Source organism: Camarhynchus parvulus, chromosome 2 (assembly GCF_901933205.1).
Source record: "Camarhynchus parvulus chromosome 2, STF_HiC, whole genome shotgun sequence".
In the NCBI taxonomy this organism is placed as follows: domain Eukaryota; kingdom Metazoa; phylum Chordata; class Aves; order Passeriformes; family Thraupidae; genus Camarhynchus; species Camarhynchus parvulus.
The window spans coordinates 44,973,750-45,000,677 of record NC_044572.1 but is presented as its reverse complement, the minus strand read 5'-3'; the positions used below and the strand labels follow the sequence as shown (position 1 = coordinate 45,000,677).

General features: G+C 39.2%; 1 protein-coding gene across 5 annotated transcripts in view; it reads left to right on the top strand.

The window, feature by feature from the left end:
- Positions 1-26,928, top strand: part of TRAK1 (trafficking kinesin protein 1) — a 117,099-nt gene that overhangs the window by 59,936 nt on the left and 30,235 nt on the right. For 3 of the 5 annotated variants that reach the window (XM_030944051.1, XM_030944052.1, XM_030944049.1), the window contains 3 exons: positions 17,191-17,267; positions 20,495-20,611; positions 26,288-26,388. In XM_030944051.1, the coding sequence (XP_030799911.1) occupies positions 17,217-17,267; positions 20,495-20,611; positions 26,288-26,388 (269 nt within the window). In that variant the 5' untranslated portion in view covers positions 17,191-17,216. Of the gene's footprint in view, positions 1-369; positions 1,299-17,190; positions 17,268-20,494; positions 20,612-26,287; positions 26,389-26,928 lie in introns of those variants that run through there. The other 2 variants (XM_030944050.1, XM_030944053.1) reach the window with 2 other exon arrangements.

Genomic DNA, 26,928 nt, shown 5'->3' with positions numbered 1-26,928 from the left:
TCCTAAAAGAGAGGGAGAAATGGGTGAAGACTATGTGCTGGTTATGAACAAAACAGATGTCAGTCCACTTGGTATCTGTACCTGCATATATTCAGACATGCTTTTTGTATTGTGGTGGTTGATTATTTAATGCCATCTGTTCCTCAGACAGGTTCTCTCCTAATAGCTTAAACACAATTTCATTGGGGGCTGCAAAAGTATTTTCTTCCATTTCCAAAACACTGAACACAAACATGAAGTTATTCTGGATGATGACCTTCAGCATTTTTAGGAATAGAGTAGTGAAAATTTGGCCTAACCTCCTGTCTTCAGCTATGAAACTTAGATGCTTGGGGAAAAAAATAAGTGGGGGAGGAAGTGGTTCATGGAGAGGGCAAAAAGTAGGAAGAGATTAGCTTTTTTTTTGCAAGGAGAAATTTATTGCTGTCCTGATTTTGTTGATTCTTTCCTTTTTTTTTTGTTTGGCATTTCTCAACATCAGGATGCAGAAAGGGTTCTATTATATCAGACCAGAATAGCGTAACAAAGCAGTAACACAGTTTAATTTTCCATGGGGAAGTCAGGCTTTTATCAAACTGTGCGGAGGACATTAGTAATGGACTAGATTTTCATTATTAATGTACCACATGTCCCCAGTGAATTGCAGCAGTGTGATGCTGTTGTTCTGTGAGCAGTAGCAGTGGGTTGTATCATCTTTCTTAGCAACGATTTTTGTTTCCAGTATGGAGGACTTCTTCTAGCCTGTAAAGCCAGAAGCAGCAAAATGCTTTTTCTTCATCTCTGCATCGCTTTTGGAGCCAGCTCGTCTCCATGGCAACACATTAGCCTGAAAGAGATGTGGAGACTGGGGAGGAAAGGAATGAGTTAGAAGCAGCCAGGCGGTGGTGTGTGTCCCCAACGTCAGCGCATCAGCCTTTTGATAGGAGGATTTTGTTAACACCCATCCAAGGCTCCTGTGCAGAGCTTCTTTATTAGAGGAGCCGCCAGGGCATCTATCTGCTTCCTTTCTGCATCCTTTTTTTTTTTTTTTTTTTTTTTCCCTTCCAAATACACCCTCCACACCCCCCCTTTTTTATTTTAGTTGTGGCCTCAGTGAAGATGTGCAGCTCATTTTCAGCTTCCCGTGAGCTGCCTTGTGCTCTGGCATTTTGCAAAGGCAGGAAGGCATGGCTGCATTTCACTTGACCTTAGCAGCGAAGTGAAATCTCCTGTATGTCACTGAAGGATACTGACTATGCAGAAATTTATTGAAGCAGATTATTATGAACTGGACTGGTATTATGAAGAATGCACGGATGGTAAATATTTCTTTCTAGTCTCTTGTTGCAGAATTCGGAGCTTGTAAGACCGGAGCATCATTATTCAATGGTTTTAAAAAGGAAATACCCAGAAAAAGGCAACACCCAGGTGTAGCAGAGATGCCTGCACCTCTTTTGCACCTCGACATCTCTTGTGAGTGTGCTGCAAGAGACTGCTGTATAGCTTTTTCCTCTCTGAAGGGAGTGGCAGAGCAACATATGCTGTGTATGAGCTGTCTTTGGGCAGGGGAAAGAATATTCGGAAAGCTAACTGTATCTATAATAATTGAGGTGAATTTAAACATACTGATGGTAATACTGATTATTGGTTCAAGTTTGAAGTCTGTGTTTTTTATGCATTACCAATATCCTGTAATATGTATATATTTGATGCGTTAGTAGGCAATCGGTGTTTTCTCTCTGGTTATTTGTCTGTGAAAGACATTAAAAATGTAGATTTTTAGAAGTGAGCAGGTTAACTTTTTTAATTGGAAGAATTACAAACTCTGGCAAGCATTATCTTTTGTGCTATTTGCAATTTTTATGTAATGTTTGCTAGGGTGATTATTTCTGTATCAGGACACTGAACGTTTTCACCAGGCTTCTGATAGAAGGCGCACAAGAAAGGGTAAGGAATTGCTAAAACTGTATTCTCTGCAGCAAGAAAAAAATCAAGATCCCTTTTCAATGTCACTCTGAAGCAAGATGCAGCCTTTGGGAATGCAGAAGTTTTACACAAATTTTTTTCTGGCTGGAGAGCTTAGCTTAAACAAGACAAGTCCAAAATCACAGTGAAGCAAAGCGCAGAAAGCAGGAAGGAGCGTAGGCCCAGGGGATAATGTACATATGTAATAGACAGAGGTATTTCTGTGGTAGTGCTCTACAATACCAGAGGGGAATGTGAAGCATCAAGATAAGTGTGACAAAATTAGAATGTTTTTTTATGGTTCTTTTGAGTGTCATGAGCCTCCATTTCAGAACTGAATGCAGTTTCAGAAGCTTGTTACTCTTGAACTTCTATTATGTTTAATTGATTACTCCTGTCCAGGTGTTCAAAGAAAGAGGTGCATATTTATTTGAGAGATCTTACCACTTTAAGTTGGATTGAATCCATTATGTAACCTTTATCCTCTCAGTTTAACCCTAGTAAATAGTGTAGCATCTGATTAATCTGCATGATGTAACGGCCTGAGTTGGCCTGCTTTTAGAAGCTTAAGAAACAGACCAGTTGTATGGTCCATAGAAGCTGTAGCTTTCCCCAGGTTAAAGCTCCCACAGGTAGCATTTTTTTTTTCAGTTGTTCATTTGTATGATCTTTTTTTCTGTCTGGTCAAAGTGTCATATGGAAGGGTGGTGTGCCTCAATGTCTGAGCTAAGAGCTGATCTGCTTATCCATTTTGTCTTAAGCCGTGTGCTGCACTGGAGGAACTGTGGGAGTTCCATGGTGATGGAATAAGCAACAGGTGTTGGGCAAACATTTAAATACCTTGTGGGATGAGGGCCTCAGGTGCACAGTAGTGGTTGGTTGGATTCTGGGCTTACAGGTTTTCCTGTCAGTGCTGAGCCCCTGCTCAGGAGATTTCTTCCATGAGCCGAGATCTGCAGAGTCAGCTGGAGTATGTGCTGGCAGTCTGCTTGAAGTATTTGGGAAGTTCTTCCCTAAGAGAAAGAGGGGTTTAATGTCTGATAGAGAAATAATTTCTCCAGCAGGTAAGGCATAGTGCTTTTTTAAATTTTTTTTAATTGCTGGGTTTTTTTAATTAAAGTATTAGTTTTTACTTGCTGAAGAGCAGTGCTGTCAGTCCTGTCTCGGCCTCTCAGGTGAACAGCAGTCTCAGGGTTCAAAGAATTTTATAGGCTTTAGCTTCCTTTTGCTTCTTGGAGTTCAGGTGTGTGAGAGAGAGGAAGATTTGAGAGATGTAGTGGAAGGCACGGTCTTTGGCCTTAGATACTGGAATGTTCACTGGGTTTAAAATAGTGTTGGCATTTACCCTTGACAGAGAAAGGTATTGTAATTGTGGTAGCAGACAAAAGGCATCATTATAGTAGAAAACAGAGCTTTTCCAAAAACCTGAAGCAGATGACATATTGAAAGAGATGCCTGCCTCTTGATTGGCTTTTTCTTTTTCTACCATGTGTTTTTTGATACCAGAGTCATTTTCCTGAGATTCTTTTTACATTCACTATAGTGAGATAGGCAGTTGCAGCTCAGCTGACCTGTTTTGAATATCTATTTTAAGACAAATTGAAGCACAGTTAGAGAGCCAATTTCTCTGCCATACGTGGACTCTCCAGATGTACGTGTGCATTCACTTTCGAATCCCACCCAGTTCACTCTATGTTATAAATATAACATTGGAAAATAGTGGGTGGTACAGTAAAACTAATAGGAATCTTCACCGGGTAATATCCTACAGAATTATTTTTCTGATTAAATTGTTCATACATTGTTTGTCAGAGCCTCTGGGACTCAGATTTACATGACTTTATTTGGTTTCCTTCATTTAATAATTATTTTAACAGCAAATGGTTTCTTGTTCTTCAAAGAAAAAAACAGTCTAAAATTATATCAGGATGTAAAGGATTAATGTTATTATTTAACTTAATAGGTAAAGCAGCAACTCGCTGTTACCTCAGATGTAATGAATTTCTGTACTGACTGACAGTAATGATGTCTTCAGCTTGCATTTGGTAGTGGTATTTTTTAATATGTTGCAAAAGAAAAAATGCTCAAAATTTACAATTTATAAGTTTTTACAAAGACTTTCTAGGGTTGGAATAATTAATTCTTTTACATAAGGTACTTCACAGAGTTTATTTTTGGTAGGAGTAGGTGGAAATAGACAATAAAATGTCACCCTCTATTTGAATTACTGATGTTAACTAACATTACAATAAATTGAAACTCCTATAAATAACTACTACACTATGCTTTTTACATACATTTCCAAGTGTAATATTTTATAATATGAGTGACACTTGTCACCTTACTTGGTGTTAACGAAGTATATTGTGTAGGTGGACTGGGGAAAGAGCTGGGCCTGTACTTGAGTGGGAAAGTAGCTATTTTCATAGCAGACTTGGACAGAATCAGTGATAAAGAGGAAAAGCTGAAACTTTTCTACTCTTATTACGAAAGATAACAGTATAACAGTCTAGGTTCATCTAAGTTTTTTTAATTAAAAAAAATACATTCTTAAAAATCTTGTGTGCAACTTGGGTGAAAAAAGCATTATACTAAACCCCCACACACTACCAAACAAGTAAACAAAAAGATAAGTGTATATTCACAGAAATTTTTCTGAATATGGTTGTTCCCTGTCTCTCTCTTAATGCAATATTTTTCTAATGAACAATGCTTTCTACAGAAATCCAGACTGATTTCAGAGAAAATTACTTTTCTTTCTTTTCTTCCATTACTTGTTTATTTCTAGCTCAACAGTTTATAACAATGTATGAGTTCAGTTGCCTACAATTCCAGATGACTTTGTGAATGTGCAATTGGATCTTTCCTCCTCCTTTCGTTGGCCCTGAGTTTTTGCAATTTCTTGTGGAGGAAGTGGAGTCTTTCCTTTTTTTCCCTTGCCAGACCCATGGTGTGCCTGGTTTGTTACACGTGCTGAACCTCCTAACCACTTTTATGTTTGCCTGAGCCACTCCATCTTGTTCCAGCATCCCTTCCTGTATTTTCTTCCCGCTCACATTGAAATGTTTTTACCACCTGTTATGTTTGCAGTTATTGTTTAGAGCTTCTCTCCTCTATTCTGTTTTCCACTCCACTGATATAATTACCAGCAAGCTCACTAATTTTCTTTTTAACAATAGTAGACAATGTTATCTTGTTCTGCTTGATCTCTTACAAGTGATTACTTATTGTTGCCTTGCTTATGTTAGTGTGGTGACCCATCATCTCCCTCATACATTGGACTCTTTTGTGTCCATCCCTGTGGACAGAGTAACCCTGGTGTTACTCTGAATCTCACTGGATGCTGGCACTGGGTATGCTACTGAAGTCTGGGAGAATCTTATGAATGCCCTTAGCATGCAGTTTCTGAAACAGCCCTTGCTCTATAGGTATGCAGCTAAAGTGCTCATTCAGGTTGATCTCATTGGGCTCCCGTGTCTTTTATCTCTATGCATGGTAAATATAGTTGAACCTTGCTTATATTCACGGAATTGTTGATACCATTTTCCTGGTTTTCTGCTTTTTGCCATGCCACTTCTTTCTCTTTACTCCTTCATTGACTCCCTGTTCTTCATCAAGTCACATAAGCCACATAAGGCAACACACATTGCAGCATAGAGATATTTTTTTGTTTTATTCTGTTCAACTGCTAAGTATCTAGATAAGTGTTTTCCCATTCATTCCATTTCTTTGCCTTTCTGCAAGAGTAACATGCTGTCCTTTTGGTTGAGTGACAGAGGATATTTTGTGTGGGATTTTGAAAGAGTGGGAAACATGCAACCTGTAAAAATTTGAACAAACTAAAAAAATTTGAACAAACTAAAAATTTGCTTGACTGTACATATTAACAGAAAGCACACATTCAATAACCAATTTATCTCCCTCTCTGAAGAGCCCACCCCAAAATACCCACATTTCTTCATCAGCATATTTAAATCCAAGTGCTGCCATTTCATCTGCTGTTTTTGGGCTTGTTGGCTCACAGAGTATCTCTTTGTTCTAGATGCAGCATTGTTAGTAACAGTTAATTGTGCAAAAGTTAGATATTTTTATTGATAAAGGAAAATTTAAATGATTTGAATGCTTTAGAGTTCCTTGGAAATAATGAGTCAGGATAGGAGGGTTTGTTTGTATTGTGTCCAGCCTCACCCTTCTTCAAACTAGCTCCTGGTTTGTGTGTTTCCTGTTTCATGGCAGAGCTGCTGAATATACTCTGTACCTCAGTGTGGTTGTTGTGCTGGGAGTGTGCTCAGAGCACTGCAGCCCCCTTAACAAGCTTCCTGACAGGAGGCAAAGCCTCTTAATTCAGAGTGGGGATTGCAGCAAATACACCAAATTTATTTGCCAGTGACAACCCATTAAAAAGAATCTTCATTCTAGTATACTCTTAAAGTCCCTGAGGTTGTATTTACAGGAAATATTAAAAATCTCTTTTGAATCCTTCCAGTTTAGATTGTATATTTTCAGAATGAAATATGACATAGCTGCTTTTTAAAAATTTTTTTTATCCATAGCTGCTTATTGTTTGGTGTTGGTTGGAAATCTAAATCTGGCTCGTAATCTTCAGCAAGTAAATGTTCCTGCACTGCTAAGGGAGTGTAATGCAAATATATGAAAAATGTGTTGATAGTGTGAGGGTGGGGCATACATTCCTTCTCCACCCATTATAAATTTGCTCCAGCATTTATCGTGTGCTGATATCAAAATAGGAATTACAACACTTTCTCTCAGCTTTTGAATGTCAGAGTCCTCCTGTGTGGTACAAGTTGATTTTAGTCACAGTTCAGAAGCCAGCTTGTGGGAATGTTCAGTTACTCTCCTTATATTGTCATGTGTTTTGAACAACAATATGCCTCCTTTCAGTGTGTCCCTCATAAACCTGATAGATAGCTGTAGTTGACCGCTTGTCAGGATTATTAAAACCACAGCATGTTTGACAGGGGTGGACTTTTCTGTCCCTAGGCTTTAAAAGGTGCTTCCTGCATTCTTTTAATATGACTTAGTGTTTTGGTTACTCTCTCAATTTCCATTTTCTAGCTATTACTGAAATGTGATAAATGGTCACTGAAGAGCAATTAGGTCTTTAAGACCCTTACTGTCTGATTTTAAGTATTTTTTAAAGAGTTAATTCAGTGTTACAGGTAAGAACTGAAGACACAAAAGCTCTAAGCGTCAGAAACTAGAAGCAGTCCTCATTATTATTAAAATTACATATTTTAATGTAATGATGTGGGGAGAAAGAGACAATCCTATTTTTTCCCGAGTTCTTGAGGTTATTGCTGTTGCTGAATATTGAGGTAAATTTTGGCAGTCAAAGATCAAGTTGCTTTGGGTGGCAAAATCTTTTTTCAGTAATCAGTGTTTCTTCCCTCAGCAACCACTTACATGTATTTCATATCCTTTGGCTGTTATTTATATAATCATTATTGCATTGTTTGCATGTAAATATCAAGAGTTTAAAACATAGAACAGAACAATTTATCATTATTGTGTAAAAGTAGTTGCTTCCCATCTCATGCTATCCCACCACTGGTTCTTCCTCACCACTAGAGAGATGGTAATAGCAAAATTGTTCCTACATGATTGAAACTGTTACGTTCTGCTGGCTTGTAGTGTAATGTTTGTCTGTCTGTTCCTAGCTGTGATGTCCCCTCAGAGGATGGTGAGGTGCCTTTGCCTTGCAGTGCCCTCGCTTTGCCTGCAAATGCTTTGCCCTGTGACATGGATAGGAATGCTTTAGCAGCAAAGGGCACCTGCTTGCCATTGCAAGTAAGGGAGGCAACCTAGCAAACATTAAATATCTATGGCTGCAAAAAGTTAAATAAGAAATTTAGCCTGCCCTGTGTGCGTAGTCAAGATTAGCAAACAAAGCCTGTTGGAAACAAAGAGGTCTGAGCACAGGAGATTTGTTTCTTGTTGAACAAATAAGAGATGCATGCACCCCTGAAAATTCATTTGGGTGCCATATGTGGACTTGTGAGGTATTTCTTTTCCTACAGCAGACTGAAGAGAAAAATGAATGTAGAAAACACAGTATTTGAAGCTTATGGGATATGTCATTTAAGTTCTTTGTACCAGTGCAATCTCTCCTTGGTATAAGCAATAAAAAAGCTCCTTTCTCCAGCCCAGTTCTTCACTTAGTGGTTCTAGAGTGTGGTGGATGCTGCAGTCAGACTGTACTGCACTGTACAGTCTGAAATAGCCCTGGGTATGAAGATCTTCTCTGCTGTGTGGGATTGGCTGTGTGTGTGCACAGGCTCAGGCTGTTCACAGCTCCAGTGAGGTCTTGCTGCATTGGGCAAGGTGAGAGGTGATTTATGACTCTGCGTGGTGCACACCCTTCCCCAGGTGTGGCAGACAGAGGCTGGGTCAGACTTCCGTGTTGAGACACTTGCGGGAAGCTACGACTGCACTTGTAAGAGCAGGGGCAGAGGAGAGGGAGCCTTGTTGGTGTGAGGATGTCAGGGAGGGTCTTTCAGCCCACTGACTTTGTCCAAAATATGTTAGTGGGGCTTTTGAGCAAAAGCTGGCTACTGTCAGGACTGGTCTGAGGAGCAGCATAAACCTTCTAGTAATTATTTGACAGATGGTCTCTTCCCTCCTCCACCCCATCTGTACAACTCAAAGCTGTTGCACTAAGGACAAGTACTCAGTCTCTCTGGAGTTCCCTGGCTGAGCATGTGAGTGAGGAAAGATGGTATCCTGCTTTGTGGAGACCTTGCTCTGCTCTCCCCAAAGATACAGCCTCCGAGGGAATGACTTCCCGTCGCCTGTGAGACTCAGGCATCGTTTTGTGTCTATCTGGGATAACTGCAGCAATGTCAGTAAACGAAGAAGAAAGTTATGAATATGACTATGAAAAGGAAAATGAGAGGAAATGCACTTTTAACAGGCAGAGCCTTGATATCTTGGAAGAAGGTACTTTTCACCTTTTGTTTTTAATCTTTCATGGTAGCACGTGGCAACCTGCAAGTGATTTGAGTGATATTTGTGGATTAAATAGACAAAATTCTGTGTTTTACATGTGTAGCCAGTATGTTTGGGCGAAGTGTTTGTCTAATATATAAATAAGAAAAATCTTAATTTATGTATACTTCTTTAAATAAGAAAGGCATGATCAACAGATGAAGGATGTGCAATACCTATTTTATAATGAAGCAGAAATTGGGAAATCTCTCTCTGGAATTGTAGTGCATTTTTTATATGCACAAAATGTGTGTGTCTTATGAAACTGTATATTTTAGGTTGTCATTCCCAGCAGGTGCTTCTAGAACAGAGCAGCAATTTTGTGCTTATTCATGAATTTGAAAGCGCATAGACAGAAATAATCCAAGTGTAGTGTCTTATGACATAAATTTTCAATATAAAAACCAACCCAAAAATATTGTTGTACTCTCTAGAAATAATGGGCAACTGATCCATTCAGGTGGAAATGGGAACATACATGCATTGAAAATACTCCTGTGCACCTGCTGTATAGGGAAGGTGTCTATTCTAGGGCTGCTTCTGGCCAATCTGGTAACCTTCTTCAGGGTTTCAGCTGAATGCCCCATTCCTGTTATTTCATGTGCTGTAAATTGTTCTCTGAAGCAGTAATTTTATGGTAGAGAATTGTTACTTCCAAGTGAACTATTGTAAAGCTGATGTAGGGATGGTTTAAAGGATTGTTAGCACAGAAAATGCAATGTGCTGTGAATTTACATCCTTGTTCACCTTGTGGTTAACAGTTCCTATGTCCAGAGTTCTTGGTGAATGAACCATGCTCTTTGACTGCCATTGCATAAGATTTTCCTGTAAAAACTCCTTCACAATCAAATATCCCACCTGGTTTTCAGATTTGTGTATCTATGTAAAAAAGAACGGTGCTGAGGAAAATACAGATAAAAAGAAAATTTAAAAGTGGGGATTGGGATGGAGAGGAAGCTTATCAAGAGAGACCAGCTGACATTTTTTATATTTTATTCCTATTATTTTAGCAATTAAATTATTACTGAAGCATACATCATGCTCTTGTTCTTTCTGCTGACTTTACCTTTCATCCAGATCTAACAGTCTGAAGCTGCTCTTGTTGATTTTGAGTGAGGGGAAAAGAAAAATTTGATTTCTATCTGGCATAAATTTAGCTGTGTCTTTCTACACTGCCTTCCTCTCAAAAGCTCAGTATGTGTTTGAAATGTCTTCTAAAGATGCCTTTTCTTCTCCACCTATGTGTTCATATCGCCTACACACTCAGTGTAGCAGAGATACAGATACACAAACCTATATATGGTATTTCTATGTATGTTTGCATGGGGGAGTACTTGCAAAGGGTAGTATTTCTCTAGGAGAATGGGTGAGTCAATCCATTCTGTAAGTAAAGCAGATGGAATCACCAGCATGTTGCCTTTTCATCCTGAACAAAGGAAACATTTTAGCTATATCTGGCTGTAAATCTGGTACCAGAAATGGGAAATCAGAGGATATGCTTCACTTCAACCATTTATAGTTATTGAAAAGAAGAGGATAAAAACTGTGTAATTAGGACTCCTTAACTGTTTGGCCTATTCCATATGCAGGATGTGTACTCACTTCTTGACTGTTATTTCCATAGTCATTTTGCTGTAGTGAGGTTTTCTCTGTGCTGACATTTAGATGCTGTAACTCCCCTGAGTGCTGTTTCTGGAGCCTGTCACTGAACTAACGTTATGCCTGGCAGCATTGCAGTCAGCTCTCTTGATGAGAGTGGAAAGCACCTTTGGAATTGGCATTGCTTTGGAATTGTAAAGTTGCCTGACAGCAGTATGTTTACCTATCATAAAGGCCTTGGGGCTGACTGCAGTGAAACTTTGCTCAGGGATATCTGTTGATAGTGTATTCTCAGATTTTCTTCATAAAGGAACCTGAGCTGTGAAAGGACAACCTGTCAGCTTCCTTTGATTAGTGATTTGTTGAGTCAGCTGTTTCTGAAAGGGAGCTTTGTTTTGATTCTTGCTTTTGCAGCTGGGACAGGAAAAGACTCTTACCTATGTAGGACCTATGATGGCAGCTATTTCAATTTACTAATATAGTAGATTAAAAGTCCTATTTATCTAAAGCACTTAGTAAGTGCAGGCAAAGAATTTGACTCAAGTTGAAGTAAAAAGAATGTGAATGCTAGAGCAGAAAAGATAGAGGAGCCATTCTTGAAAAACCATTCTCTCCCAAAGAGTTGGAATAGGAAAAGACTGTATATCTAAGAAAGAAGACAGCTGACAATGTGTGGCTTACAGGCTTGTAATTTCATTTTAGGACTTTTAAAGATGTACAGTCCAGATCCTGATTTAAATCTTTCACATATTTATTAATTACATTGACTGCAGTCTACACATTTCTTGACAAAAAATGAATGGAAGAGAATGTCAAGACAGTAACTCAGTGGCTAGTAGTAAAAAATCCTGCAAAAAAAGTTTTAACTTTTAAGAGAAGAGCTGTCCTGAGCTGTGTCTGTGAATGATGTATGCATTAAGGAAATTAAGAGAATTAAGGTGTTCTCTCCAGAGACTTTTTCTTATTTTCTTAGTTTCACTTTGTGTCTGTATTTTACAAGTTACCACATTTGATCTGTTTATGCTAATAGAAGGAACAAGTGTCTGATGCTCTTTTTGAAATTTCTTTCAACTTGATTTTTCATTCATCACTAGAAAATTTGATGAAGTTCATGTCCTACTTAGAGGATGTACTTTGAAATTATTCCCTGCCTGAAGTTTCAGGCAGACACTTTAGAAAAGAAGTAAAAGCTGTGGTTTGTTGTTTTTAGGGGACTTTTTTTGTGAACCTGCGTTTAGGTAGTAACAAAGGTTTGTATTTAAGCCTTTAATATTGAATTTGCTAAGCTATTTGAGTACCCTATGAGAGAAATGACAGTAAACAAGCACTCCTTGAACCATAGCCTTAAACAGCAAGATGAAAATCTCTTCTTCCAGAAGAATCAGTAACTGCAGCTTAATATTAAAAGATTATTTTGCAAACAGTGCCATTGAAATTAGAGTAAGCCATTCTGTAGCATTTGAAGTTCAAGACAAAAACTGAATCTATTGGATTGTCTGAGTGTGTATCTCTCATAGCATCATGTTCTTCCAGACTCCTGCACGGAGCTCACCCACAGTGTGACCTGACAGTTGTGAAGCAGCTGGCACTCTGTGACCGCTCCTTATCCCTCTAACCTGGGTCACGGCACCGCTGACCTCCCTGTCTGCCTTCGGGAGCAACTGGCCTGCTCCCTGCTTTGGGACTGCTGGGGGAGGCTGGGGGAACTGCTGGGCTGTTCCCTTAGGATTTGGATTTCTAGTAAGGTGTGACTCAGAAGCACATTCTTCAAGCTCTGGTTACAGTAGTATATTAAAATTTTCAAGGTCTTTAGATATGCGTATTCTCTTAGGGCTGTCTCAAATGTGGCAGGCAACAGCAGATCTGAAGCCTCTGCCCCAGCTTAGCCAGGGCTGTCAAAAACACCTCTGCATTGGAGGAGAAGATACCATATTTATCTTTAACTGTGAAAAATCAGTAACAGCTGACAGCGTATTTCAGGTCTAATTTTCCTGAGTTTATTTGAAAGGTGATATACCTAATATGGCACAGTTTCAGAATTCCACATGTGCTTGGCTCAAGTTGATGTAGTGCTCACAGTAACCTGTGCCAGAGCATAACTATCAGTGGCTCTGGAACTGAAATTGTAATTTTTAGTGGGTGCTTTATTCTTTGAGTGTAAAAATAGCCTTTGAGAAATGAATCCATTGAGAGCTGAGGAGTCCGCGTGTGCCAGGGTCTTTGATGGCTCCCGTGTGCCAAGTGGCAGCAGGGAGCATGGCTGCTCAGTCAGATTTGCCATGTGTGTTCTGTCCATGTGCAACCTTCAGGATGCAACGCCCTTGCCATTGTATCTTTGGTGTATGTTTGGACAGAGCTGTGAGCAGAGTGGGGCAAGACAGAAGCTGTTTGTGAGGCAGGGCTTGTCATGACTGAGCAAGTATATAGCAGGCCTTGCCATAGTTAAAGGCTTTGGGTAGGGAACTGTTACGGAAAAAAAAGCACTGTCCCCTACTGCCACCACTGTCCTCCTGTTGCCAACCCAATAAGAAGCATGGGTGTTTAAATGGCAAGAGATCTGTGCTCCATGAACAGTATTCATTTCCCCTGATGGAGTTTCTGATTAACTAGATTTTGGTAGTAGGGAAATCTTCATGCTAAGGCCTTCCCTGTTAGACTCTATAATTATACAGGTCAATATTACCTGCCCCAAAAGTGAAACTTTACAGTGGCATGTTAGCCTTCTTAAGTTTCCCAGTAGTTGGAAATAGAAGTGAAGAGGAGCAGTGAGAGGTGGGCTTTCCTTTTCAGCCACTGCAGCTCTTTTATTTCATTAGTTTATCCTTGGTTGACAGGTCTCAAAAATGAAGAGGGAGTATGTGTTGAGGGAGGCAGGGAACAGGAGCTGAGGATACCTGTGACTGCTGGCCCTAGTGATTTATGCTTTTTCCTCCTTCTGTTTGAATCCTTTGTTTGGCAGGTGGTGGCTCATTGCAGAAGCTGACAGTAGTGGTATTCTTGTTCCCCTTTCCTTCCATGGCTGTCTCCTGTTCCTGCAAACATCCTTTACTCTAAGTAGCATACTTGTTGAATGGGTGACTTCCAGGGAGCAATCCAGAAAAGTGCATGTGTTCCTCCATGTCCTGGTGCATCTTCAGCTTGGGAATCAGTGCTCATTAACTAGATGACAAGAAATAAATACAGGGTACATCCTTTCAGCTGTACTTACTTTGAGAAACACAGGAATGTCGTTACCAATAAATTTGCAGACTTTAGGATGGTATAAAGATGGTGCTAGGTACTTTAAGGCAGAGGAAATATTTGATCTTTGTAGTGTTTGTCCATTTGTGTGTTTGGCTTAAAAAAAACTCCAAATACTTTGAACTGCAGATGTGTCCCCAGTACCATGTATTTAGCACTGTCATGAAAATAATGTGAAGGGAGCTTTCTCTGTTCTTTGTTTCCTGTTTTGGATGTGTGACATTAGCTTCAAAGCACTTATCAAAATACGTGAGTTTTTAAAATTATTCTTTCTTTGTGTGTTGTCTATCAGCCTTCTCCATAAGCTGAGAAGTGCAAAGTATATTTGATTTGGCAGCCTGCATGCATCCATGCACTTAGACACAGTGCTCTCTGTCACCCTCAAGCAAAAAACTACTGATGTGTGAGTGAGCAAAAAGAGGTCAGTAATTTGGCACTGCAGGTTTTGCATTACAAGGCACTGTCCTTCATTTGCTCTTGTTTTATCTTTACAGCAGCATTACCAGGCTCTCATACTCATCAGAAACTCCAGCAGGCTAGAAACCTACTATGCAGGATCCATTACATATGTGACGTGGGGGGGGTATTTTTCCACTGCACACTTCACTGATAACACCTCAAAATAGTTTTTCAAAATACTGTCTTTTTCGCTGATAGATTTTTTGATCACTAAAGAAATAAAACTGCTATACTAGGAATTGGCCAAATGTTATGTCAGTCTATGGAGGCTGAATAACTAGATATTTAGACACTTTTGGGGATTTTTTTTTTAATTATGCTTCTGGATTCCACTCTCCCCTTACTTTTCACCTTCTCTTTCCCACAAGCCTTGATTTCTGAGTAATTGAAAGCAACACATTTTTGCAAGTTTGCCCTCCTTCCAAAAGCAAATCCTTCCTTTTAGCTTGTAGCTCTGTGTTTCCACAGTATTGTATGTAGTAGTAGTAGTATGGACAGTAGTTCACTAACAGATTTTATTATATGTGGTCCACTGAAATTTATTTCTACTTGGATGTAGAGGATGCATAAAAGGAGGCTTCTGCTTTGAAACCCTTTTACTCTGGCAGAGTAGTGTACAAAAATCTCTGTTTTGACAATCACCAACAGAACTTTGATGGAAATTTCTAGATATAAAAGCTGTTGGTGACCAGATTCTACTTTGCTGCTGGTAATGACTGTTGTTATAATGCTATGGTATTGCCTTGCCAGGTTAAAGTTTAAATGGCAAATTCTGAAGGAATAACCAAGGGAGTATCCATACAATCAACCTTATCATTCTCCCAGCTACGTGACTTTATTCTGTCTGAGGGAAGACCATCCTTTATCAGCCTGGCTGTTAGGAAGGTTATACATTTACTTGAATCAGGATGGTGTGAGGTTGCCATAGTCCTGCTCATTGGTGATTGTTAAGTGCTAGGTACAGAATTTAAGTGAGCTTGCTAATGACAATGTCAAATATTATTTTATAGCAGTGATGGAATGTTGTAACCAGGGGAACTATTTAGTGTGCGGTTGTTTTGGAAACCTGCTGGCGTCAGGGTTTCTGACAGATGTTTTATAGCATGACTTATGAACTTCCTGTATTTAAAACAAAATTGAGTTTATGGTGATGTCAGTGTGTGTGTGTGTGTGAATAGTCTTCTGAACATTACACCTTCTGTTTTTATGTGAAGTTTTTATGGAAAACTTCTGTTAAACCCCTTTCTGCAAGTCCCTGCATTTTTTTCCTGTGGAATCCTTATTAGTCTGTTTTTGGGTAATATAGCTTGTAGTTTACAGATGTGTTGTGTTTTTACTTCTGCAGTGATAGAATTATTCTTTCTACAGATATGTCATGTTGGTCAGGTTATTACTTTGAAGCATAAACTTTTTACTGTTACCACTTTCAGACTTACTATATGGATAAATGCAATTATATTTTGAATAATTTTGTTTAGCGTTCTTTGGAGTTCACTGGCACTACTCATGTCAATAAATATTATAAATGTTTTTAGGATGTGATCTTCAAAAGTAGAATTAGAGAAATGGGAAAATAAATGAAAAAATTGAACTTCTTGCCATAATTTAAGCAATTTTCTGATATTTAGATAGGGAAAAATATCCTTCAACATTTCAAGAGATATCTAAGTAATATTGCATTTGGTGTATTATCAATTGCCTTAGTGGTGATCAGCTGTATATTTATTTATATGCAGATTGTGCATTTATTAATTAAGTAGTGTGACAAACTGTCTCCTGCTAATGTTACTGTACAGTTCTGCTTTTTTTTTCCTCCTCAGTATGTAAATCCTATTAGGCCTGATCTGCCTCTTTCCCCGCCTTAGTGGCACTAGAACAACATTAGCTTATCTGCCAGACGGAGCCTTAAGTGACATTGCCAAGGGTAAATCCCCTGAAGAGCAGTTCAGGCTACAGCAGCCTGATAACTCAGAGTCCGTGTGATCCACTGAATTTCATTAACAGTCCTTTTTTCCAGAATTACAGGGTTTGAGGAAAAAGTGTAGTTGGAAAAAAATAGAAGGGTAGAGCAGAAAGTGCTGTTGTTTGCTGTGATTGTTGGTGAATTTTTTCAAAACTTGTTGACTTCTAGACAAGTCAGTGTAGCTTCTTAAAGGATCACCTATGGTGATAGACTGAACTTCCGCATACTTTCTTCAGTCTGACAAAACTCCTGGTTCCACCTTAATGATTAACAATCTCAACCAATCTAAGTAAATATTTGTTATGAGTGATACTGTGATCACTGTGGTGTGGCTGGGTATTACAAAAACCATTTCTTACTTTGCATGCATACTTTGCTGTCTTGTACCATAAAACCCAGTTCTTATCAACTTAATATGACATAGTCGCTTTCTGATGAACAGAGCCCCTAACAGTATTGGAGTTACTTATTCATGGAGTAATGCTACTGCATGCCATGCAATGAGTAGGTGACATGATGGAATCCTAATCATATATCTAAGAACATCTGTTTTGACTTCCTGATTATTTTTTTAATAAACTCAGGATATTGTTCTTCAGAGAAGAAAGTTTTAACATTTTAAGTTTGTTATGCTGCTGAAAAAAGCAAGTACTTATAACAAGAGGAGCATTTGTATTACCAGTATCACATGAATCTTGGATTTTTTTGAGGGCAGGGGGGTAAGGGGTGTGTTGAGTTTTGTTTGTTTATTGTTTTGTTTGGTTTGAGTTTTTAGCTCTTGATATGCTCATCCAGAAGTTGACATAAGCACTTCTTTAGATGAAAACTTAAGCACATCTAAACTTAGAAAGATATTTCTTGTAATGGATGGGAGTTGAACTTCAGTGATCCTAGTGTGTGGTTTCCAGTTCAGAATATTCTGTGATCCTCCCCCAAGGGTACTGCCTATCTGATTAATGTTTTGCTTTATTTCTTTGCAGTTTTATGTGCTGAAAGAGTGGGCCAGATGACTAAAACATACAATGACATAGATGCTGTAACACGTCTTCTTGAAGAGGCAAGTACTACATCTGTTTAAGGACCCGTACACAGTGTGACAAAGTAGTACTGACATTACATGGTACCACTAATAAACATTGTTGGTAGATTGTCCTCCATTGTGGAAGAATAAGGGCTCTAAGTGTATGTACACTTTATCTTATTGGTAAGCTAAATATTCTTTCTAAATAAAGATAATTTGTTTACCTCAGTCAAATGGATTCATTACTTCTGGTTATTTTTCAGTTGAGGCCATGTAACTTGTTTTTGGCCAAATGTTTGCCCTAATGAAGGAGGAGGAGGAGGAATCATCTTAAAATGACATATATTTTTACTGTACATGTAAAACTGAGAGTATCATTATTGATGGATATATTCTCTTCAGAAAATAATAAAAAAAAAAGTCTCACTGACTTGTTTTCATAATAATTTGTTCAGATAATTTCTTTCCAGAGAAGAACATAGACACAAAATCAGAAAATACCTAGTACTCCATTTGCCTTCTTTCCTTTATGTTTGGTTGATTTGGTTTTTTTTTGTGGGGCTTTTATACCATTATTATAAAAATTGGTATTCTTGTAATCCTTAGCACTCTAGAAATGTCAAAAAGCAACTGTCATGGTACTATGCTCACGTTCAATAAAAATCATGATAAATTGTTGGACTAAAATCAGCTGTATTTCTGCAGTAAACTTGAGCAATGATTTTCTGAAGAATGCTTATGAGTAATTCTTTAGGTGAAAACTGTTACAATTTTATCAGTTCATGGCTGACTGCAATTTAGTCCTTTATACTCAATTGCTTGCTTATTGCAATAGCAATGTGAAAAATGATGTCTTTCTAGCCAATTGAGTGGTCTGTTATTCCTCTAATTCTGCAAGAAAACAAACATGGGAATGAATGCTCGCATCTCCCACCTGTTCTGGATACCTCTCAATGCAGTACAGTCTTATATTTTGTGCTTTGAGCCAAACCCATTCAAACACCTCTGTACAAATTACCTGTTAAAACTGATGTGTTACCCAGAAGACTTCTCCTGGAATAATTCAACACCTTGTAGTAACAGTCTATTAACTTGTTTGTGCCCTGTTCCCTTTGTCTTGTTTGGCCGAGATTTACTGCATTTGGTCTGTGGCTCCTTCTAGTAATGACGGCAACATTCTGCCAAACTGTTTCCTCCCCTGAGTCCCTGTAGCCAAATGTCTATAGATCCAGGCATCACACTCACGGGAGCAATGGTTGAAGGACTTGCTGAGCCAGTGTTTTAAAGTTTCTTGTGTACTTTCTTATCTGGATGTTTGGGAGGGAAAAATAAGGGCATGTATAACATGTCAAACTTCATTAAAACAAATACTTTCAGTGAGCCTTTTTGTTTTGTTTGACCATCATTTCCAATGAAATTACTCTGTTCATAGGGATAGGTGCACCTTTCTTTGTTCTCCATATGATGGTTATCATAAGAGATTACAGCCATTTACAGAACTTAACTCCTTCTATTGCTTTCACACATACAAGCGAGAGAAAACGCAAAAGCCACCCCTTGTCTGTCCTTCATGTTTGCAAGCTTCAGGTGCTTGCATTACAACGTTGAAAGGTGCAGCTTTGGGAAGATAGGAAAGAGAAGATCTTGAAACAACATGTGTGCAGATATTTCAGAAATCTGTGCCTATAGCCCTGAAACTAAGGAAAGAAAGTGGCACCAGGCCTGCCTGGGTATGTGGTAAAAATTGGAGCAGGTTTCATCATGAATCTGCTTTCTCATCTTTTTCTAATAATAGTGTAAATGTGTCTTACTTCTCAGTATTATTTTTTTACATATAGCTGTAATAAATTGGTTCCTTAGCATTGTGTTAATAAAAGACCTGTCCCTAAACTGAAATTTAGAGCTGAATTGCTAAAAATTGGGTAGGAAGACTGGGGAGGTTATTTGAAGAGCCTGGACATGGACTTACATTCCTCAAATTGGAAGTTAAAAAACATTGCTGCTAGATAGCTCCTTCTCTGTAGAGTCAAAACCACAGCAATATATTTTTTCCACTCAGTATTTATGAAGTGAGCCAAATTAGTGAACAATAAGTTGGCTTAAAATATGTCCAAACATATTTTGGATAACTTAGTGGCACCTATTGTTCTGAAAGATTGTACATAAGATTACATAAAGATTTTATGGCTTGATAATGCCAGTAGCTTTTAATGCAAATATAAGTCTGACCTTCAGAAACCATTTGGAAAATGCTATTTGCAGATACAGCATTGATCAGTCACCTCTCTTTTTATTTACTGGTTATTATATAACTTTTTTTTTCCATTATGAAAGCCTCTTCATTCAAATTCATTGACTTCAAATCCATGTGAACAGTAGCTGTACGTTTTGTAGGCTTTGTCATTAATGTACACATGACATAAGGTAGCATTTAGTCATAAAATCTGGGTGGTAGTCAGGGGCAGTAAGTAAGCTCCAAACAGTATTTTCACTGACAGGGAGAAAATTCTTCCTCAAATGGTGTTGAATTAAGGGTATGGTAGGGAGTTAACCACAGCACCATTTTTCCACTATTAAAAAAAATCTCGTCATTAAAGAAAATGATAAATAGAAATGCTTAATGAACAGCGCAAAATTTTATGCAGTTTATCATCCTCTCCCAAGCAGATTACTGTCCCATGTACGAGCTTTTGGAAGGCTGAGACATCCTTATGTACATGTCATCAACAGGATAAATTTCTGGTACCTGTGTGAATTGTCAAGACAGAGTACTTCCAGAGTACTTTCCAGTACTGTGCTCATAGATGAGGGGGAGGAAGAGACCAAGCATGACATGCGAGGAACCAATTAATGTAGTTTGGGGCATCTGCAAAAAGGAAAGAATTAGGATTTGTTTTTTTACAAAAGCACTAATGGTTGGCATACACAAAAATAGGAGCTGAATGTTCATTGTGGTGGAACTGGCTTCTACTCCTGCATAGCTCATTGCCTTTTATTTGTAGGTGGAGCAAGTAGAAACTGAAGAATGCTTTGAGAGAGGGTCAGTCATTTCAGAATAATGCTGTTGTAAGATATGCAAGAGTAGAAAAGGAAAATCAGCAAAACCCCCCAAACAAATAAAACCTCACAGAAGGAAAGGAAAAAACTTTTTATTGTTAAGGGCTTGTTTCTTCCCTTTCAGGGCAATTTTACCTTCCCTCTGATCCTTTGGTGATTAAAAAAATATAAATTGAAATTGGATTTCTGTTCTTAATGCTTCACAGAAAGAACGGGACTTAGAATTAGCTGCTCGGATTGGTCAGTCGCTGTTAAAGAAGAATAAATCACTGACAGAAAGAAATGATTTCCTGGAGGAGCAAGTAGAACACATCAGAGAAGAGGTAAGATTTTTATGCCTGAATGCTGTATATGCAGTGATGTGGGGAATTTTCTTCTAGCTTCACCTTGTCCATACATTTGGCTGTGGGCAACCTGCTCCTGTGTCTGACCACCCTCTCTGCTAAAAATGTCTTCCTTACATCTAGTCTAAATCTGCTCTCCTTTGGTTTAAAACCATTACCCTTTATCCTATCACAACAGACCTTGCTAAAAGGTCTGTTCCCATCTTCCTTGTAAACCCCCTTTAAAGTACTGAAAGGCTGCAATTTGGTCTCCCTAGAGCATTACCTTCTCCATGCTGAACAACCTCAACGCTCTCAGCCTTCCTCTATAGCAGAAGGAATATTTTTGCAGCCCTCCTCTGGACCTGCTTGAACAGGTCCATGTCTGTCTTATTCTGAGGACTCCAGAGCTGGGTGCTCACCAGAGAACAGCTGAGGAGGAGAGTCACCTCCCTCAACTTGTTGGCCATGTTTCTTTTGATGCAAACCAGGTTATGGTTGGCTTTCTGGGCTGGGAGTACACACATTGGTGTGATCAATAAAACACACCAGAAAGCTTATATCATTTCAAGTAGCACCTGTGCTTTAAAAGCGGTCTTTAGCTTTTACTTTAGTACTTTAGTTGTACTTTAGTAAGTACAACTGTTGTTAAACTCCAATTTAATAAATGAGCTAGGAGTCAATGTTGTTTCTCCAATTCTGAGGCAGTGGCCTTGCTTTTTGAATCTCACCTGTATGTGGTTTTGAGCAAGACAGAGAGCAAGAGAACAATGAACCACAGTGGAGTAAAAACTTTAAAAATGGTTCATAATTAACACTGCTCAGGGGTGTGAGATGTTGCATTATGAACATCTCACATAAAGCGCAGATGGAGTGATCAGTGATGTGTCATAAATGGTGGTGAAGCACACACAATGAAATAATATCCTTTGATGTGGCCCCCCCTTTTTGGCATGGAAAACTAGTTCTGTTCTCTCCCAAAGGAGTGCTGTTGCTTGCTGCCCAAGTCCCATTATGAGGCAGACCAATTTATTTGTGTGTGGGTCAGTATGACATGTACTAGGTATGTGCAAGGTGACTGAGCAGGACTGTGCATTCATATCATCCATCCAGAGTGGAAAATTTGATTGAGGAAGGTTGAGGACAGGGACAGGCTGCTTCTGTCCACGTCTGTTTTTATTTAGTGGGACTGAGGAGCAGCATTAGGAAACGTGCCACCAAAAATAAGCCTCTTACCAGGTGGCTTGGTATGTTGGGCCATATGTTCTGTCAACACCCCTCTTTCACACTGTTATTTTGATTCCTTCAGAAACTGATGCTTTTGAGGCAGAGCTCATCAGCCTTTAAAGTCATGACACTTCTGTGTATTGAAAATCTGCCTTTAATAGGTTGCAGATTTTCTATTAAAACTAAATTTTGAATATTTGAACAGAACAGTAACTAAGACAACTGTCTTTAAGGGCAAAAGATAAGAGAAACAAAATTAATTGATACTTCTAAAATTCTGTAAAAATTGCCTAAAAATGGTTTGTCTGGGAGATTTGTGTTTTCTGTTATACAGGGACAAATTATTTCTGATGTGTGGTGTAAAATTAAGATTTTATTGGTGTATGTATCACAGCATGAATTATTTAGCTTTATATCTGTATTTGCCTCATGGCAAGAATAATTTAGCTTTATATCTCTTTGACCTTTGTCATGACAAAACTTTCTGTCTATTCCATTAAGCAGGCAGAGTTTTTCCTTTGGGCTGGTAACATGCCACGTTGATAGATACACGTTGAAGTTATAAAGACCTGTTCAAAGTGCATCAGATTCTTGGGTTTGTCTTTTGAGCTTGTGTTGTTAGGTGCTGCTAATTTTAAGAAGGGGCTGTGATCATGTTCAGTAAAAACTGTTGTAACTGAGATTTTTGCTATACTAGAGAACAAAAGGTGAGTGGACTGAAGCAAGCCCTTTAGTGTGGGCACAGACATTTCAGTCTCAGCTCACTGTTTCATTACTGTATTCTAGAAGCATAAACATACTGAGAAAACATTCTTAATTGTGAAGTATTTTGCCTTACAGAGATGGGTGTCTGCTTTTTCAGCAGCAGAGTGTAGTTCCTAGGTACAGTGAGTCTATCTGCTCTTCAGTAAGAATGCTGCAGCTCCATGTTCCTTTTCTGTGAGATGGTGCTGCCTACACTTTGGTATTGTCTTCTTTGACATTAGAGCTCAATATCAAAGAAAAGTAAACTGTAAATCTGCACAATGTGAATTGTATTCAGGATGGAGTAGCTCACTAGGTTTTAGCTTCTCATAATCTTTCTAAATCTCCTAGTTTCTACTTCTTTTTCCTCTATGTATTTTGGCCTATGTTTCTGAAGCTAAAATGGCAGCACTTCCAATGCAGTCAGTCCTCAAATAACACCACCTCAAACCTGTGTTAACCTCTGGGTAATGCAGCCCTCTAGACCTGTTATTCAAGTTTCAGGTCACCTGTTAGAGTTTATGTTTTGATGATAGCAGGTTTCAAAGTCCAGGTTTGATTTTGTTCTGTGTAAAGTGAGAGGAAAGGACAAAGTTGAATTATAATCTGGAGCAATGGCTTAAAAAATGGAACATTGCTTTTGGTCTATTAAAGTAGAAAGTAATATTGTAAAGACAGAAATGCTCTTTGACTTGGTACTTGTATGTGTGCTTTTTGCATACAGTGTAACAGGGTGTCTTTCTTTTGAGTAATTCTAACCTGTTAAGCACTTAGTTGCTGTCAGGAAAAGCAAATCAACTCTATTCTTGAAACAGTTGTTCATGATTCAGTAAATATTGATTCTTTGAATTAGGTTCCAGGTCTTTAAACTGTTGTTCTCTGGGTGAGGATAATTTTATCTTCTAATTAAATTATTTTAAGATAGGTACAGCTATTTCATGAATTAGTTCTGGAGCTGAGTAAAGCTGTCAGGCCAGCAGAGGCAATTAGAAGCCTGAAGAGATGAGCTATCACCATGCTTGGTTTGTGGGTGTCGTGGGCCTTGTCCCATGCGCAGCGAGGGCTCAGTCCCTATTGCTCAGTAACAAGACCAAGATTGTGCAGCAGTAACGTGGCAGCATTGGCACCGGAGGGCACATGTGGCAGTGGCTTGTGTGAAAATGTAGAACAGGCTATTTCTGTTCATAAAACAAATACAGTGTTTTGCAGTGTGAAAATGTGTACTGAGTCTGTCTGGGATGCTGATAATACTCTTCACCAGCCTACCTGGTGCTGTGCTTTGGGTTTGGGACTAAATCAGTGTTGATAACAGTGTTTTGGCTATTGCTGAACGATGCTTGCACAACATCCACCAGGCTATTTACTTTTTCCTTCATGCCCCTCCCAGCCTCCCCAGCTTTTTTTTTTTTTCCTCCCCTCTTCACTTGGTCCACCATCTGCACAAGATGCTGGGAAGCTGACCCAAACTGACCAAAGGGATGTACTATACCATATGTTGTTATGTTCAACAATAGAAGGTCAGGGAAAGGAAGAAGAATCTGGGACATTCATGGTTATGATGTTTGTCTTCACAAGTGACAGTTCTGTGTGCCAAGGTCCCACTTTCCAGTAAGTGGCTGAACATGCACCTGCTCATAGAAAACAGTGAATAAATTCTTTATTTTACTTTGCTTGCATGGGAAGCTTTGCTTCACTTATTAAACTGTCTCAGCAAGAAGTTTTTCTTGCTCTTGAGTCTCTTCTGAGTCTCTCCTTCATCCTATGGGGATTGTGGGGCAGACTGTGTGCTCAGCAGGTGGGTGCTTAGCTGCTCACCAAAGTTAACACACCACAAAATGCTGCATCAAAGGGAGGGGTTGCTGGAAGTTACTGTGAGTGTTCCACAGTTTCACAGCCTGATTGAGATTGGAAGTGAGCTCTGGAGATCATCTTGTCCAAACCTGAAAGACCCCCTACAGTCCATTGGCGAGGACCATGTCCAGATGGTGTTTGACTGTCTCCAAGGATGGAGACCCCACAAGCTCTCTGGGCAACCTGTGCCAGTGCTCAGTCACCCTCACAATTAAAAAGTTGCGCCTGATGTTTAGGAGGAACCACCCATGTTTCAGTTTATGCCAATTGTTTCAGGTCCTGTTCCATTAAAAGATCAACCTTTCTGACTGTTCACTCTCTTCTGGAGGTTTGGAATGCTCGGAAATGGCAGTAAAAATAGTATCCTCATTCTTTTTAATACATAGAAAAAAAAACAGTAGCAAGAGCTGGAGATGTTCTAGTGTCCACCCACAGACAGCATCTAAATTCTTGCTTCTTAAAGAGGCTGAGTTATAATGTGCTGAAAGGAAGTAAATCGTTATTTTTGGTTCAGCATTTTCTCTCTTGCTGAAATGGAGAAAGTGAGCCTCCAAAAATTAATGCACAAATTTTGTTTAATAGCTTTCTAAAGTGTAGTTGGATGGGGATGTTTTTTTTTCCCCTTGCTATTTAGAATCCATGTCTCAGGAGGACTTGGTGCCTTAGCACTTATTATGCAGTCATAGTTAAGTAAATGACCTTGTTTGGCTCAAATTGTGAACAATTCAAGTGCTTTTTTGGATTGCATCTGCTCTTTTGTTCAATGAAAATGGAGTTCAAATCTATGTAATTTATATTCTCTGGTTTTTTTTCCTAATAACAACTACAAAGAAAAGTATGCTTACAATATGAAAAGCAGAAGTTTATTAAAAAGAAACATACTCTGCATTTTTTACATGGGAAAGTGCAAACTGAGGGTCAAGTCTTGCAGTGCAAGTGGAAGGAAATGGATGTGTCTGATCAGTTGTGCAAGGCAAATAAAAGCAATCTCCTGCTGCTGGCATCTTAAGTCACAGCTGTGAAGTTGTGTATCTGCTACTGTCTAATTGGGCTTTTAACCCTTTTCTTGGAGAATAGCAATATAAAGTAACAAAGATGACATTTGTAGAGCTGAAATTCATTAGGATTAGTATTCAAAGGAATCCTAATCACCCACTTTTGATGTTTCATTAATTTTTGATGTATGCATATACAAAGTATGGGAATCCCACAAACTACTTAACTGGAGCCAAAAACACCCGGAAACTGACTGCAACTTTCACTGTTGGAGCAGCCTCAGAACAGTAGCCTCCCACTGTGTGGTGGTGTTCTGCAGCTCAACCCACACTTGAGTCACAATTGTAACCTTACTACACAAGCATTTCAGTAATTTTATGTAGAGCCTCTTGGAGAGGAGGAAATGTCAGCATCTGAGGCCTGCAAGGTCAGCATCCATGCCAGAAGGTGACAGTCATCACACAAAATGAGTAAATGCAAGGTTTGGCTTGATTGTGCCACATTAATTTCTTGCTGTATCATTGCAATATATCCATTACTGTGCATGTGAATCTAGACTAATGCAACAGTGAGTCAGGACTGCTCATCTTAAAGAAGGAAAAAAGAAACATGTCTAATGGCAGTGAATAATTGTATATTTGGACCAGTAAAAAATCATTTAGTGGCTACTTTAAAAGGTACACTTTCCCTTCTTTCTAAGAAATAAAAGAAATGGTTCTGGTCTGTTTCAGTCTTGGACTCTTGATTTAGTCCAAGATGATGCCTGGAGAGTGAATAACAGGCTAATTTGTGGTGAGTTTGCTTAAAAATGGGTCTGGAAAATCAGCTTACTGATCTGGGAGCTGTTTCTTTGTGTAGGTTTCTCAGCTGCGGCATGAGCTGTCCATGAAAGATGAGCTGCTCCAGTTCTATACCAGTGCTGCTGAAGAGAGCGAACCGGAGTCCGTCTGTTCCACCCCGTAAGTCAATCGATCTGCAGCGCTGAGCTGTCATCTATTGGATGATTTCCTAACTTTGAAAAGTGGTAAAATTGCCCCCGTATTGGCTGGTACTATAAATGGGACTTAGAACCTGGTGGAAGGTCCAGCTGGAAGGATTTGCACTGAGCCAGCTGGCTGTCCAGGTGCCTACAGGAGCCAGGAGAAGAGAGTACACAGGGAGGCTGCTGGCACGACGCTGCAGCTTTCAGAGGAACTGGGTCACTGTTGTGCTGGGACAGCTGTGGGTCTCACTGACAGCAGCCCAGTACGCCACACACATTTGCATGTGCTAGGACATGCTATATGAGTGACCTTTGTGCTTGAAGGACCTCTGAAGGCACTATGGAAAAATTCCAAGCCAAAGGAAAGAAATAAAGCATGGCTTACAGCGTGGGTTCCAGGCAGTTTTCTGGCTGAACAGCATTGCAGGCTCTGAGGAGCTGTCTGCCCTTGCAGAGTTATTGCTGCATTCTGATGAAGCATGTACAGCATTAATCAGGAGTTATTGGATTGCTCCCT